Source organism: Corvus moneduloides, chromosome 1, assembly GCF_009650955.1.
Source record: "Corvus moneduloides isolate bCorMon1 chromosome 1, bCorMon1.pri, whole genome shotgun sequence".
Lineage (NCBI taxonomy): Eukaryota > Metazoa > Chordata > Aves > Passeriformes > Corvidae > Corvus > Corvus moneduloides.
The window spans coordinates 133,507,800-133,524,567 of NC_045476.1; the positions used below are offsets into that span (position 1 = coordinate 133,507,800).

Consider the following 16,768-nt stretch of genomic DNA (forward strand, 5'->3'; position numbering starts at 1 on the left):
CATTCCCCATCCCCTTGGGCTGCTGGGTGATGGGATAGAAACTAAAGAAGTAAAGATGAGCCTGGGCAAAGGCAGGGTGAGGGAGAGTAGGGGACTGATGTGGAGGAAAGGTGTTGTTTTAACTTGTCTTTGTTTCTCACTATCCAAACCTATTTTAATTGGGAGTAAGTTAGTTTTCCCCAAGTCTAATCTGTTTTGCTAGTGCTGATAATTACTACAATGTCTCCCTGTTTTTATCTCAGCCCACTGGTTCTTTCATCTTACCATCATCTCCCTTGTCCTGTTGAGGGGGAATGAGAGAGCAGAGTGAACATCAGCCAAGGTCAACCTACAAGGGATTCTTTAAAACTAATTATTTCAAAAATAAACAGACAAAGGTTTGGGATGAAGGCAGTTCTCTTACAGCTTATAGGAAATCTACTAAGCTTACAGAGTCTACTGCTAAATATGTCTAGATGAAAGTAGTTATGCAGATGAAGTGAATAATTCATGATACCCACCTCTGCAGGTATACATACATATATTTACATGAGTAGATAAAGCCACGTTCAAAGTTCTCTAACCCTGAACACTCAAACTGTTACATAGGAACATTACTGATTTCTACCACTTTTCTCAGGTGTTATGGTCCTTTATGTTTTTCTAGGTATAAAGGTGGACAATGGTACTTGGGATGGGATAGAGGCTTACAGATCAGCATCCCAAGATTTTTGCCAGGAGGAATGACAACTACAAAATAAATAAAAATAAAATAAGTCTCATCTCTGTCAGGAGACATTTCAAGTTGATTTTCTTCTTGCTCAGTCTGAGAGTCCATTTGGGTTTGTTTTCATGCACTTTCTTACTGTGCTCTGCCCATATGTCTTTGCAATGGCTCCTAATTACTTAATTATTTTATTGTCTTCATTGCTAAAGTTTACCTTTTACTTGAACAATGCTCTTCCCTAGTGACTATGAGATGCGGGTTTCATTACTTCAGATTTTGAGCAGCACTTTTTTATATTTTTACCTTCTTCCTCTGAATTTGTACCTGCAGCTTGCCTTTTATGGGGAACATGGTATCCAGGAACTCACATCTGTGGGTGATTCTTATTCTTGAGAGGTTTTTCCCTGTGCCAGGATTTAAGAAGTGGAAGTCTTAAGAAATATTCTGCCCACATATACATTCTTACTGTAAGCAGACAGCTGGTACTTCCTTTCATTATCCACCAGCAGGTAGTAAAAAGGAGGGAATCTGTGATTTGCATGGCCTCGAAGCTCGGGTAAGCTATTCAAATACAGATGGATTTGTGTAGTCTAACAACATGAATTCCTCTCAGGAATTTTGTGAGGGTTTCTGTAAGTTCTCCTGTGTGCATATGCTCATATCCAGAAAACATGGCTTACACATTATTGTATTTTATTGAGTTTATGCATATGGCAAGAACTGTATGTTCAGATTCTTCTTAGGCTTTTCTAACATTTCTTAGTGCTCAGCAACTTCTGCGAAAGGGAGAGTTGCAAGGTAGAATTAAGAACTTGAGCTGCAGGAAATATGTGCTTGTTTGTATAACTTTTCTTGGCATGAATATAAAATGTCTACTGTATGTGGGTTTTAATAGGCCATCTTTTAAAGTGATTGAGCAATTTGTTAGGGTTGGCTGAAATCAATGAGCTTTGTGAGAGTCCAGAAAATTCTATTTCATTTATATGCTTCCATTGCTGGCTTGTAAATTGCCCAAAATGTTACCTCCATTTGGCAGTTTCTTTTTGTAGATGAAGAATTGGGACATTAGAGGAATATGAGTTAAGTATTTGAGCTTTAATTTCACTTGAAATTGGAGCAAAGAGAAATATTTGACCATCAGATTCAAAGCTTACTAACAGTGATTTTAAGTAGCTGTGGTTTGCAGAACTCGTATGCTACTCAGTTGTGGTTGGGTATTGTGTTTGTCAGGGTACCTGGATTCGCATCTAGAAATGCATCTTAAATCTGAGTATCGTGGACAGAATGTGTAATGCAGCACTTTTTTTTTTTTTTTTTTTTTTTTTTAGTTTCCATCTAATTCCAACACGTGGAAACTTGTCAGGAAAGTACTCTATAGTGCGTAATTCTCAATACAAAGTGTACAAAATGTTTCTACGTGACAAAGGATTATTCATCAAAAGAGTTGTTGTTTGTTTTGCTTTTTTCCTCTGCTTAATTAGATTATTTTTTAAATGTGGATGTGCAAAAGAGGTTGATAAGGTTCCTATCTTCAAGCATATTGTAGCAAATATAAGGGACTTCTTCTGGCTAGGTTAGAAATTATTTGGCCTGTCTTCCAAATGCCCATAAATACTGCAAAGTATAAAATACAAATAACACATAATAACACATATAGCACGTGATAACCAATCTCACCATGATAAAGAGTTGTTTATTAATGCTTTCTTCTCCTTCACCTGACTCTGGGTCGTTTTTGAGGTTTCAAACTGATTGTTGATCCTTCCAAGTGTTACTGCTCTTCAGAACTTGATCTCTTTGCTTTCAAAACAATACTGTTACAGGTTTGAGTCTGAGCTGTACTGCTTATGTGGTTTAAAGAATAGAGACTTGAAGTGCATCACTCTGGGAGAGTCCCACTCACTAAACCTTGCTGAATCATATTCTTGGATAGCTTGGCTATTATGCATGTATGTGGTTATGCATATGAATGTGGAAAATTACCCCTTTAAGCCACCTCCTGCATTTGGTTTTGAGAAGCCTAGCACAGTCCACTCCATTTAAGAAAAAGTCATCTTTAAGACTTGCAAACAGTATGAAATTACTGCTCTCTTCTCCCTCTTCCTTTAAAAGACTGCAGGTAGACTTGCCTCTGCCGGGACCTTAACTTAAACCTTACTCTTATTTTCTCTGGCTCTGACAAACATCTTTCTCTTTACCTCAATTCTGGACTGACACATTGCTCTCTGTAGATGCAACTGCTGCTGAACATGCTAAGGTGAACAAGACAGAGAAAACAATAAGAGGTAAAATATTTCCTTTCATTAAAATATTCTGTACTGTTAGACCTCCTTCCTTTGATCCCTCAGCCTGGTGCATTGTAGGGCATTTGGCCTTCTGGAATTAATCAATGCTTGATTAAGAGACTTGTGTTTATATTGCTGTATGTATTTTTACAGAGATTAATTAGCTTAAGATTCCCAATGACCCCAGCTATAAGAAAACAAAACATTATTGTTCCGCTCTTGAAGCAGCAGCACTAGGAAGGTTGTAAAAAGAAAAATGCTGTTGAAGGCTGGAAAGATTGAAGGTTTCACAGGACAGTTTCTCAGGGGCTGCTTGAAGATACCTCAGAAAGCAAATACATATCCAGTTTGTGGTATCTGTAGTGTGATTTTAAAAATTTGGAACCTTGTCCTAAAGAATTCTAAAATCAACTTATTTGATAATGAATGGCAACAAAGAATATTTGCATATGTGTTCATTCTGTTAAGATGATTAAATTTATAATAGACTTTATATAAAGAGGGTTCATTTTTCCTGAGTGGTGACATACTCTAAATAGAGAACTTTTCTGTTGAATGAAATAGAGTGAAACAAACAGCGATTAAGAATATTTTTTTCCTCTGATAATATGTGGCTCTCATACACAGGAATAACATCTGGCAAAAATATAAGAATATTTGTGATATTTACCTCCCTGTGAAAATGCAGCAGGTATGTCTGGAATTTTGCAAGCAGTAACATCATTTTTTTTAATCTTAGGTAGCTACCAATACTTCCCAGGTGATCACTATCTAACACTGTGGTAATATCAGTGGTCCATTATAAAGAATCTGTAAAGTATTCCTGCTGGAAACAAGTCTAAAAAAAGCACATTTGAGACAATTATTTCAGGAAGCCCTAAGTAGGCTATGCTGTTGCATAGCAACAGAGCCAGGCAGTCCTTAGTCTCTAAAGTAGTCAGTGTACACATGGGAACAGAATGCAAAAATGATGGAAACCTTGAAAAATGTAAGCCTGAGAATAGGAGAAACCAAAGTGAAATGATACACAGTATAAAATGTGAATTTATTTTGTGAGTTATAATAAATTGAACTGCTTTTAAGTTAAAAAACCTGAAAGGCTGTTAGCCAAATTGTGTGGGGTTTTTTGTAGCTTCTAGATAGTAATTAAAAGGCAGAGTGTCTAATGGCTGAGAAAACTAATTCAAATGTAAAGTAGGTTTTAAATGCCTGCCACAGAAAAAAAATGGATGGAAAAGGCAATTTGTTATTAACAAACCAAAAAGCCGACCAGATAAACCAGGAATGTGAACGTCTTTGTGCCACAATACATTAATCAGTATTTTAGAAATTGCCTTTTCCATCCATTTTTTTGTCTGTGCCAGGCATTGCAAATATACTTTAGATGTCTCATGTTCACAGGTCTTCAGGCGAGCCCAGTGGTATTTATCTCTGCAAATACTGAAAAATGTGATGTCATTGTTAGTATTTTTGGAAACTCCAAGCTTGCACATGAAATGTGAGATCTTAACAGAAGCATATTGTACTATAGCAGTTTTATTTTTGTGAGAGGTAATTGGTTTTATTAAAAGCAAATAGGAACCAATATTTAATAATTAGAAATATATGGTTTTGATTGATCCTGCTATCAAAAAAAGGCAAATTCTTTCCTTTCAGTACAGTGTTTGCCACTGTCCAAGAAGAAACAGTAATAAGCTCAAGCTCTTCTGTTCTGGATGCTGCAACACATTCTTTCATGATGAGTCATGACTGCATGATTTTAAAAGGTAATCACATGCAAACAGTTGAGCTACTTCTCCAGAAACTGCTGAAAAGATATGTAATGCAACAAATGTTGCTTCTATTTAGTAGCTTACATTGTCCTAAAGATTTGAGGAAAGTGCCTTGGAGGAGGGACAGTTGTTTGTTTTAATAATAGGGAAGAATTTAAGGACAGCTAAACTGTGGTGCATTTAGATGTCTTGAATATTTGATAGCCGGACTACATACACACTGTACTGAAACATTGAAGAATCCTAGCAAATAGGTCAGGAAGAAACCTTATGAAAATGCTGGTGCATCCTCCTGTTATAAATGCTAAGTTATAAATGCTGTCATGATACTGTTATCTAGATATTTTCTTTTTGCTGTTCTAACTGCATGCTTTCCCTTTCAAAGGCTTTTGTTACCTGCAAATGGCTGTTCTAGATGCTGTAAACATATCAGTCAAATTGACAGAATGCAGAACATCACAAAATGCAAACTTTAGTTAACTTGGGAATGGGAGCAACCCATTGCAGTGGAGGAGCCTTGCCCTGCATTTAAATCAGTGGCCCTGTGTGAAGTCCTTGAGTCAAGTTAGCCCACTGGGAGCTTTTGGTAGAGCAGCTGGAAGAGTCCGCCACTGTCTTCCTTTTTGGTTGTAAATTGGTTTCTCTAACTGAACTCTTGCATTATCTAAGGCAATTGCTGCTTCCTCCCCATCTCCATGTGCTTTTTTTTCCTCTCTGGTCTTGTTCTGCAGACAGATTACCCTTTCTGGATGGTACCTCCCCACCTGAAATCTGAAACATCCAAATTGTGTTTTTATAATGCAGTCATATTCCTCTAGCCCACCACATGCATAGATAAGTCCTGGCAGTGCTAGCTAATATCTTCTTGCTAACCATTACCTTTATCGATATTTTAAAACAATGAAGAGCAAGCTCTTACCCTTTGCATAAAAAAGCTGTGTATTTTGTCAGACTGGGCATATGTTTATGTAGAAGATATGGGCTACATTTCTTGGCTTGTAACAAAGAGCATGAATCTTCATGTTAGTTTCATGGTTTGCTGTTAGGAATTGCAACAACTATAATGAATTACTGAGGGATGTTTAGCCATTCAAAGCTATAGTTCAGTTGAGTATTTGAGCCCTTGTAAAGAAATGGAGGCTGCCTTGCACCATGGAGCTATTTTTTGGAAAACACAGCTGGTTCCCAAATGGAAAATGCGCCACAATGTACTGCATACGGTCTGTGTACCACTTCTTGTTTGTTGGTGTTTTTGGTTGTTTTCTCCTTTTGATGAGAATGGAGTCTTCTCGTGGGGAGGGGCATGACTGGGGGGGGGTTTTGAGGGTTTTGTCAGGTTGGTTTTTTTGGGCCGTAGTACTAGTAAAGTAATATCCAGCAAGATGTATAACTGCAAACTAAAAAATAAAAAAAGATAGTGAGGGAAATAGATCTTACATGATAAGCATTTTATGGATGCTGAATTAGAAAATTCAATGGACCAGAATCCTTTTAGGTCCTCTAGAGCAGGAATCAAGGAATCATAAGATACCACGTTAGAAAGGGACCTCAAGGGTCGTCTAGTCTAACCTCTCTTGGCAAAAGCACCTCTAGACAAGATGGCCCAGCACCCTGTTCAGCTGAATCTTGTAAAGTGTCCAATACTGAGGAATCCACCACTTGCCTGGAGAGGTTATTCCAATGGATGAATGTTCTAATTGTGAGTAATGTTCCTCTTGTGTCCAATTGGAATCTCTCAAGTAGTAATTTGTAACCATCACCCCTCATCTTTTCCATTTGACTCCTTGTAAAAAGGGAGTCTCCATTCTCATTCTAGCCACCCTTTAGATACTGAAAGATGGTGATAAGGGTCTCCCCTAAAACCTTCTTTGCTCAAGGCTGAACATAAGCAGTTCTCATGGTGTAATAGATCTCATTCTTAGCCCCTTCCATAGCATTAAACTTCTGCCAAAACCTGAAAATCTGTTCCATAGAAAACCCTTTATCTGAGTGGCTTCCCCATTATTGCCTATGTATCATTGGTTGTTTGGAAGGCTCAAACTGGTCTGCAGGTAATTCACAGAACTGTTTTGCTATCAGACCTTCAGTTAAAAGTTTGCTAACCCTGTATATTTTTTTTAGTGGAAAGTTGTCTGTAAGGAAAACAGTGGCTCACAGCAATTTGGCCCAAAATATTTGCAGGTCACTGATCATGACTTCAGTGTTTTGGGGTTTTTTCCCCATGAAGCCGTATACGGGCTGTTGTATGTAGCAATGACTAAAGGAGACATGGCTGTTACAAAAACAGTCACTACAGTGCTTATATCAAGTTCTCTAAGGCACAGTCTCAGCTAATGACACCTGTATTGATCAATACCTTTAAATCACTGGCTGTGAATGCTGGCACTACTGACAGCAGTGTCTGAGAGAATAAACTTGATTATAGCATGAACCCTGAATTAAAGGCAAGGTTAGGAAGATACAGAGCTTCATGAGCAAAGCCCACACAAATTTCCCTCCCCCCTAATCTCCATCCCCTCTACTAAACATCCTGATGCTAAGCAGACACCAGCTTCACGTTTCTGCAGCAAGTCTTGTCTTTTCTGCGCAGAGCATTTCCAAGCTGCCAGTCAGTTATGAATTCTCAAGACTGGTCTTTTCCAGTAACCCGGCAGTTGAGGAAGAGCCCGTTTTTCTTGCTGAGGGGTGGCTTTTGTGTCACAGTCTTCATGGGCTTATTCCATCTCCCTGTTCTATGAGTGCTTCTGGATTGCCGTATAAAGACCCCAATAAACAGTCTTTCTCCAAAGGCTGAAACCAGTCCTTTTGACTATATTTTAACACTGTATTTGTTCAGTATAGTGTCATACCTGTGCTCCTTGAAGCAACACACCATTCTAAGGTGCTGCATACCTGGTCTCATCCTCCCAGAACCTTAAAACATTGACCTCCCTACATCTCAGATAGATTTGAGGATGCTCAGCAGATGTGTGTCAGGTGAGGAGCTAAAATGCTCTCATCTGGCTTGAGGCCCTTATCTATCTCTATGATTATGAGGTGCTTGCAATTGATTTAGCTGTTCATAGAGAGTATCAGAGCGTGCTGAAAAGTGGTGCTGTAACTCACTCCTTCCCTTCACGAACCAAGACTTTACAAATTGCAAGTAAAAAGTCACACAACAGTGGATGCCTTTTCTCACAAACACATGTTGCTTGCCATCAGTATTCTCTTTAGGTTGGGCAGTGAACAGTGATGGTAGATTCTAGGTCACCCTCTTCTGCTCCCTAACGTAGTGTCCCCATGTGGATATTTAAATATTATGATTAAATTCTTCCATAGGATGCTAATTTCAAAATATCAAAACATTTATTGTTATTTTTTAATTACTCCCCAAACCATCAATAATCATCTGCACTGTATCTTTCCAAAGAACCAAGGTCTCTGTAGTATTGCTTCATTGGTTATGTTTGCTTTTTTTATTATTATTTTCTGCTGTTATTTCACTGCCCAGTTTTATGGAACAGTGGAATCCAAAACTAAATTTGTGAGTGCAAATTAAGTGGTGGATGAGAGACCAAATTCTTATGGTCATGGGCATAATGAAATTTGCCTGAGCAAGGATATGGTAAGAATTGTAATTATTTGGCTTTTAGTTCTGTAGATCTCTTTAGGAAAACTGCAGTTTAGATAACATAGAAGGAAAACCTATTAGCTGTCTTTGTGAATGATTTTTTTGTATAGGTTGTGAGCTGAAGGATATCTAACTTCATAGTGCTTTTAAAATGCAGATTTAAACAAGCTTAGTTTTCTTCTGAAGAAAATCTCAGGTGGTAATTTTCTTTGTTCTGTTTCATTGTTTGACCAGTTGAATTGCCCACTAATTTCGTTTAAGATCTTAGTAGTACTAGGATTGCTACGTGTAGAATGTGAACCCTAAAAGTATGCTAATTGTCAAAGGTAAGTGACCTGTTCTGCATTACTATTTTATGGAGCTGGTCACTCCAGAAACATCAGACAGAAAAAACTACATGAGGGATTTTCAAAGTGCAGATTAAAATACTGCCCAGCTTGGTATCTTGCATTGTTATTAATATTTTCTTTAACTGGCTTTCTAGAGTTAATGCTATTTTCCTGTTCATCTGTATCTGTGCAAAAGCACACTATGGTATAACACAATAGATACAATCTCTGCAGAAGAAAAATGCTTTTTGTTAAATTGTTCCTCTGGTTTTGCTTTCAACGTAGAAGACCATGCCTAAATCTAGGTACAGGTTGCTGTGGAATAGATCTATATCCTCACTGGAAAGAGCCCTGTAGCCCTGTCTCTAAGTTAAGGCTAGATTTGGAACCCAAATTTATTTTAAAAGCATAATTATACACCTTCTCTAAATCAGACACGCTATTAAATGACAAATTCTCTTTTTCTTTTTTTTTTTTTTTTGTTCCCTTGTGAAAGCTGAATATAGATAATTACATTTAAATAATGTGCTGATCGTGATACAACATTCAGCAGCCAAAGCCTGGGAGAGTTTTATTTGAAAATCTATTATTTGATGCTGCCATTAAGCATAGTTGGAGAAAGAGTATACATTGAAGGATTGTACCTCTTAGCCTTACACTGCAGCTTTGCCAAGAAAATGGCAGCTCTCTGGTGCTCTCCAGCAGCGTGTGCCAAATTCATGGACAAGCCATATGTATGTCAAGTGCCCGCTCTTGTTCTGTCTTCCTTTTAAAATAATCATGAATACCAATTAGCAGAGGTACTTCAAATTCACTTGGGCTTCTTTTAGGTATCTAGTCCCTTAAACAGACTAAATCCAACAACCCCAGCTGCCTCTAGCCCATAAGCAGAGACACTGATTTTTAAGTCATGCTGGTATACCACATGATTTCTGTACTTTTCCTCCCAAACCCTTGAGAACAGTGGCACCGTGTAGTACTGGATTTCACTGATTGATTATGGAACACAGTCAAATTTGGATTGCATTTGCGAACTCATCAGTAACTTCTTAGGATTTTTTTTTTCAATTACAGAGATTTGACAGTCATCTTCAGAACCTTGTGGGATAACATTTGCTATATATAGTGTGGAAATGGAAAATTTAACATAATTTGGATTATGGAGTTAAAGGAGTATTCTGGTAAATTTCTGAAAACACAAATACTGATTCTTCCTGTATCTGTTAAGTTATGCTGTTCTCATCATAGAATCATTAAGGTTGGGAAAGACCTCTAAGATCATCAGGTAGAACCATTAACCAAACATCACCACATTTACCACTAAAGCATGGCCCTAAGTTCCACATCTATAAGTCTTTTGGAAATTTCCACAGATGGTGATTGACCAGTTCCCTGGGCAGCCTGTTCCAATGCCTGACCACCCTTTCAGTGAAAAAAGTATTCCTAACATCCAATCTAAACAGCTCCTGGTGTAAGTTGAGACATTTCCTCTCATCTTGTTACTTGGGAGAAGAGACTGACCCCCACTTGGCTACAGCCTCCTTTCAGGCAGTTTAGAGTGATAAGGTCCCCCCTGAGCCTCCTTTTCTGCAGGATAAACATGCCCAGCTCCCTCAGCCACTCCTCACAGGACTTGTGCTCCAGACTCTTCCCCAGCTCCATTGCTCATCTCTGGACATGCTCCAGCACCTCAGTGTCCTTGCCATGAGGGGCCCAAAACTGAACAGAGGATTTGGGTGCAGCCATACCACTGAGTACAGGGTGACAATCACTGCCCTGATCCTGCTGGCTACAATATTTCTGATCCAGGCTAGGATGCCATTGGCCTTCTTGGCCACCTGGGCACACTCTGGATGTTCAGTAGCTATTGACCAGCACCCCCAGGTCCTTTTCCACTGAGCAGCTTTCCAGCCTCTTTTCCTCCAGCCTGTAGCATTGCATGATGTTGTTCTGCTGCAGATTCAGGACCCAGCACCTTCCCTTGTTGAACCTATCCTTGGTATCCTTCTTTTCCCCTTCTGCATTCCTTGGATACTTACTCTACCCATTATGTTCAGTATGGTATATTCATTACCAATACAGGCATGTCTTGATGTACTGGCTAAAATCCAAGGTAACAACTGTGCCTATCTGCCATTCTCATCCTCTGTAATTCTTCAAGTACTTACAAATAATTTTCAGCTAAACTTTTTGTGAGGAAGGAGTTGGGAAGGGAAAGAGACAGAAGTCTAAGATACCCACATTTCTAGAAGTTTATGAAACTAAGAATCTGAGATGAAATATGCTGTATGAAAATCCCCTGGGCTGTAATGCAAACTCTAACCCATTATCTGGCATAGTGACTCTACATGGGAGGAAAGGTAAAGCACAGCTGGGGGAGATTTCTGGTGGGATAGTATTTTATCAGTTACCAAGGAATCCAATCTTGCAACAGCAGGTTTCATTAATCCTTATTCTCTCAGAGCTTCTTTCTTCAGTTTGCTGGTTCAGTTGGCAGTAGCAATGAGGTTTGCAGCCCTCTTGTTTCAGTTAAATACCACATAGCAGAGTACTGGTTTTGCAGTGTTTTGAAAAAATTAAATTAGTAGAAGTAGAGGGACTGTGACCACAATCTTTAATGCAGGAGTACCTGTTAATGCAATTATTTAAGAAATTCAGATTATATTTCACAGAGTTATTAGCAAATTCTGCTCCTTCCACAGAGACTGAAGGGGGGAAAAAAATATTTTTTTGAAGTGAATGTTAATTCCTTAATGACTGGTTCAGTGAATAAGTACAAACTGCTGGGCACTGAGCCATTCATTGGAAGGGGAGCTCTTGGGTGATGTCAGTGGAGTTCCATATTTATGCAGTAATGTCTCAAGATAATGCCAATACAAAACAGAATGGTATTTGATATTTAGGAGGAGACACAGACAGGAAAATTTGGAAGTGTCATAAATGTATGTTTGATAACATTCTTTTTTGATCAGAATGTTGTTAGTAATCCCATATTGAGCATACAGAAAATGAACATTTAAAAACAAGTTCTCTACAAGCACATTTTTCTATGGCTTTGTAGCTTGTTTCATAGCTAAGACTAAATAAACTTGAGATTTCCCTTGCTGTTCTCCATTTTTTATGGAATGTTTCAAGAGCAGTATAATCTTACAGAAGCATATTCTGTGGAGTGTAGTTTGTATATCCAGGGAACTGCTCATGGAGTAGAACCTGGATTATTTTGCAAGTCTTGCAGCCCTGTACCTTGTTCCACCTCAGTCACAGTCTTCTCTGATTATTCTGGGCCTGATGCAATCATATGCACTTTTCAAAGAAGAAAAGAAAACAACTCTGTGGTGGTTTTTGCTGTGCTAAAAATAAATGAATGTCTTCATGGGGGTGATAGCTATGGTGAGTTTGGACTAGTCTATACTAATATGAATCCAAGCCTGTATATTGATTGCTTTCATGGTTTGCACTTCCTTTTCTAGAAGTCAGTTGCAATAAAAAACATGAACAAATATAAGTGAATTCTGCTTAAAATCTTTTAGTCTCTGATTTTGGTGAATGCTATTTAGTGAATGGGTCAGATAAGTCTGAAAACTTATGCTGTTTTCTTATAAAAACTGTCCTTCTTGTTTCCCTTCACCTTTGCAAGTGACATGCTGCATTACTACATGGTTGATATATTTGGCGTTGCAGTGTGTGCACCTTGGGCAAAGAACAAATGGTAGACTTTTCACTGGCTTCAATATTCTTGCAGTGTTTCAGTAAGAGGGCAGTTCACTGGAAGAAGTGCACATGGTCTCATTCTCATAAAAGCTTTTGTTATTAAACAGAGGCACTGTGCTATTTTACGTGTGTCAGGCAGGCTTTTAGTCAATGCTGACCTCTTTTCCCTCCCTAGGTGGTGGTGTTAGGTTTTGTGGGTTGGGGTGGTTTTCTTTTGGTTGTTGGTTTTTTGGGGTTTTTGTTGCTTTGTTGGTTTGGGTTTTTTAAGCAGTTTCCTGTTTTATCGTGGCTGTTCATAAGCGTAAAATTAGCCTGTCAGCCATTGAGTATTTGGCATGGGACACCACAGTTTGATAGCAGTGAACTTCTTTTCAAGTCAGTCAGTCTTGCAATGATACTTGATATAGTTATATTTAGACTAAATAAAATATGGTGTAGAACCCTTTTCTTGGCTTCTCAGACACATTATATGTACACCCTCATATAGCTGACTGAATCTGGGGAGGTGAGGAATGGGGATGAAGATGAAGAGTGAACAGGGTTTGTAAAGTTATTCAGAAGTGAGGGTGGAGAAGGATTGGCTGTTGTCTTTTTTGTATCTATTTTTAAAATAAGTGTTTATAAAAAATGAGGGGTTTTTTGATTTATTTGAAGAGAAAAAGATGAACCTTTTGCTGCTGTTAATGTTTGTGATGACTTCAAGAGCTGCTTGTGTCCAGCAGCTGCAGTAGGAACTGATTAAAAAGATTCTTGCACTCTATGCAAATGTGAAGTTTTGGCTACTTTAGTAATAACAGTTAAAGCTTCTCTCTGTAGGCAGCTGTGAGTTGCTGCCTGTATGGCCATGTCCTCTGTCTGCTGTGGGCAAAACCAGAGAAATTCTGCTTAGAAATGAAGGAAGCATAAAGCTGTGGGGGTGCTGCTTTGGTTTAGTAGTTCTGTAGCATTTCTTTTCTTTGGAGTACTCCTCTAGAAGAAAGCTTCCCTGATTCCCCTATGACATGGAAACATAAAACATGAGGAAAGCATGGTTGCCTAGCATTTTGCAGGAAACCTTAGAAATGTACACGTGAAACTACAGTAAAAGCAATGTGATCAGCAAGAGAAGGTGCTCCTCCCCATACCCTTTAACATTTTATAAATTAAGAAAATAAAATTCCAATAGCTTGGATCTATAGCATGTATTGCAGCAGGGATGCAAATCTTTTTCTTACTGAGATTGAAGTACTATCTTGTATTCCTTGTATCTTTGTCAGATCTTGCATTAATGCATATCATCACATTATTTCATAATGACATAAGAAATAATTGTTTTCTAAGGAAAAGAAGTTCTGAGTTTATACCTAGCTTACAGAGCACTGCTTTCAAACCTCTGCATTATAGTTTAGCAATTCTGCTTGCTCTGGTGTGCAGTCATTTCAGAAGCATGATGGTAAGGCATTTGCTTTAGGGAAACTATCACACCAAAATAAATTAGTTGAGCCTGAAGAGGACTGTATACAATGCCAAAACTAATACTAACAGAAAAGAAAATACACTAAACATAACTGTGTCTGTGTATGAGCACAGGGTTCTGCATGCAAAAGCATTATCGATTTGTACTTTCTTACTCGTTACACTCTGCTTTTTGTGGAAAAGAACTTTGTTCCACCCCCTACCTACCTCCTACATCCCAGCTAATATTAAAAGCAGAGACAACTCTATAAAGAAATTATGTTGCTGAGGTCATTGCTTTTATAAAGTACTCACTATCACTTTATGAAGCATGGAAAATGAAATTGGTTAAAATACTGTTGAATACAGATGGCATAAAATACACACAGTGTTTTTTCTTGCTTCTCTGTTTCTTCTCTAATTTCTCCAAATTTTGAGACTGGCTAACCAGTCAAAGAAGATTTATCTATTCCACAATGGGAACCTTCCAGTTATATTCCTTCCAGTTATATTCCTAATCCATAAAGTCCTCTGTTTTTCTGGTGGTCTAAGTGGTGGTTTTTGTTTTTCTTTTTTTCCTCCCATCCAGGTACTGCTATGTGGATATTTGTTAGCAATGACTGATGTGGAATCTACATATGCAGACTTTATTGCTTCAGGAAGAACAGGTAGAAGAAATGCGTTACATGACATCCTTGTGTCCTCTCCCGGTGGGAACTCTAGTGAACTAGCCTTAAAGTTATCAGAGCTTGATATAAACAAAACAGGTGAGTATGTTTTGGGCTTTTATTATATTTATTTAAAACTAAAATGAGAAGAACAGTACACAAAGTATGGTTTATGTGCCCACATTATTCCCTTGTCCCTCAGCAGCAGAAATATTTTATTTTCTAATCAACATGGGTTGCCTGCAATAAGAACCACAGATTTCATAAATGGGAAGGGTGGTTATTTGCAAGTACAACACATCACTGAAAAAAGAAAAGTTGTTCTGCAGTGGGTTCCTAGTGGCAGGGAACAGGATAAATTTTGTGAAAAGTAGACTATAAGGAAGAAAATACGGAAATCTTTATTAAAACCCAAGTCTTCATAATATCCTTTAATGGAAGCTCTCTGGTTTGAAGCCTGTAGGAGAAGCCATGTGTCTACTGAAAGGTTATTGTGAAATTAAATTTTTTTCAGCTGCCAAAGGAAAGAGCAATAGGCATGCGCTGTTGTTTGTTTTACCTGGATCTTTGTTTCTCCTTTCGGCTGATACCTGTCCTTCTTTTAAGGTGATAACCAGTAATGCAATCCTAAATCTTTAAATGCTTGTGCATATTCAGTTGAGAGGAAGGAGGGAGAGTGGACCGTACAAGAAGTAAAAATAGTAATATGACTGGGTATTTATTTTTGTTACATGAGTAGCAGCTGGTGAATGGATCTTACAGATATTAGAAAGCCCTTTTCAGATGTCAGGGGAGAGGTGATTTTGCTTATTTTAATAATAGCAGAAGAAAACAAATTCAGCAAAGAAGAAACCACTGATAAGCAGCCACCCTGTTTGTGCACATACTTTTCTCAGGGATAAAGACGAGAGTTCTGAGAGGGAGTCTCTTCTCAGCACAGTCAGATGTGGGCAGCATGGTGTTGAGGTGGTTGTAGTGCTGTTTTGAAGGAGGGGTTCTGTTTTTGGCTTCTGGACTAATGTACATCCTAAGTCATTCTTTCTGCAGTTGCCAGTAGGGGACCTATAGATTCTAGATGCATGGAATTCTATCTGGGCAGGACCTTTAGTTTATTTCTATTTAAAAAGAAATGCTTTATAAGTATGTGTGTAGGTGTGTCTATTTATTTTAGTGGGGACAAATGTAAAATGTTGGATAAATAGAAAGTAGGTGCCATTTGAAAGGCATAAGGCCAATGTTCCTTCATGCTTTAATTTTCTTCAGTCTCAGATTTACACTTTTCAAAATTGTCTTTGATCTTGTCCATTTAGAAGATAAAAAGAATCCCTGATTTTAAGTTAAACAGTGGAGTAGTTATAAGCCAGAAATGTGTTCTTTTGTGAGCTATAAAAAAAAAAGGGACTCTCTGCCTGCAACATATGTTGATACGCATTTTGTACGTGCAGTTAGCTGTGTAATGATGAGAATGGTTTAGGTAACTGTTAGGCTAATTTTTTATACATAATTCAGGAGTCTCTTTAGTTCTTCTTGGTGATCCTTTTTGCAGCCTGGGTAACTTCATCAATGCAGAAAAGTATGCAGAGCTGCTCATAAAATTGGATAGTAGAAACACAGAAATGCCTGCATGCTTCTTCACGAGGTTATGCAGTTTCCATTAGATAAAATGAAAATACATTTAAATTCGGTATTATTAGTGCAACTAGGGGCTAAGTAAAAGCCTCCAAACCAAAAATACTGGAAAAGGCATTGTCTTACCTAGCATTCATGTGAGTATTAGTGTATTATCACGTCATGTCTTTCCAAACCAAGAGAGGCTAAAAATTATTTTGCGTGTCAAATCCCAGTTCAGAATATATTAGTGCTTGTAGGATGCATAAGTGCATCACACCTGACAGGATTAAGAAGAAAACACATGTTTGGGGGTTATATCTTATTTCTTTCAAGGTGTATGTCAAACAATTTATGCTAAGTACAACCTAATTATATAAATACAGACATCAAGTTTTGATTCTGTCCTTTTTTTATTCTTATTACAGCTGTGTGTATTTTCTAGCAAAACTGCAAGTGTGTTTGGTTTCAGCTGCGTGGAGTAATGGCAGAGTAGGATAATGCAGATGTTAAAGAAAAAAAAGGTCGTTATAAAACATATGTAAATTAAACTACCCAAGCATATTTAGTACATTCACTTCGAAAAGCCTGCAGATACATTTCCTGTAAAAAAACAGAACAGCTTTTAACAGCACTAGGCTTATT

At 38.0% G+C, this 16,768-nt stretch overlaps 1 protein-coding gene across 4 annotated transcripts in view; it reads left to right on the forward strand.

Annotated features, from left to right (window-relative positions):
- Positions 1-16,768, forward strand: part of PKIA (cAMP-dependent protein kinase inhibitor alpha) — a 48,654-nt gene that overhangs the window by 22,147 nt on the left and 9,739 nt on the right. For 3 of the 4 annotated variants that reach the window (XM_032128019.1, XM_032127994.1, XM_032128010.1), the window contains exon 2: positions 14,437-14,614. In XM_032128019.1, the coding sequence (XP_031983910.1) occupies positions 14,464-14,614 (151 nt within the window). In that variant the 5' untranslated portion in view covers positions 14,437-14,463. Of the gene's footprint in view, positions 1-2,931; positions 2,992-14,436; positions 14,615-16,768 lie in introns of those variants that run through there. The other variant, XM_032128004.1, reaches the window with a different exon arrangement.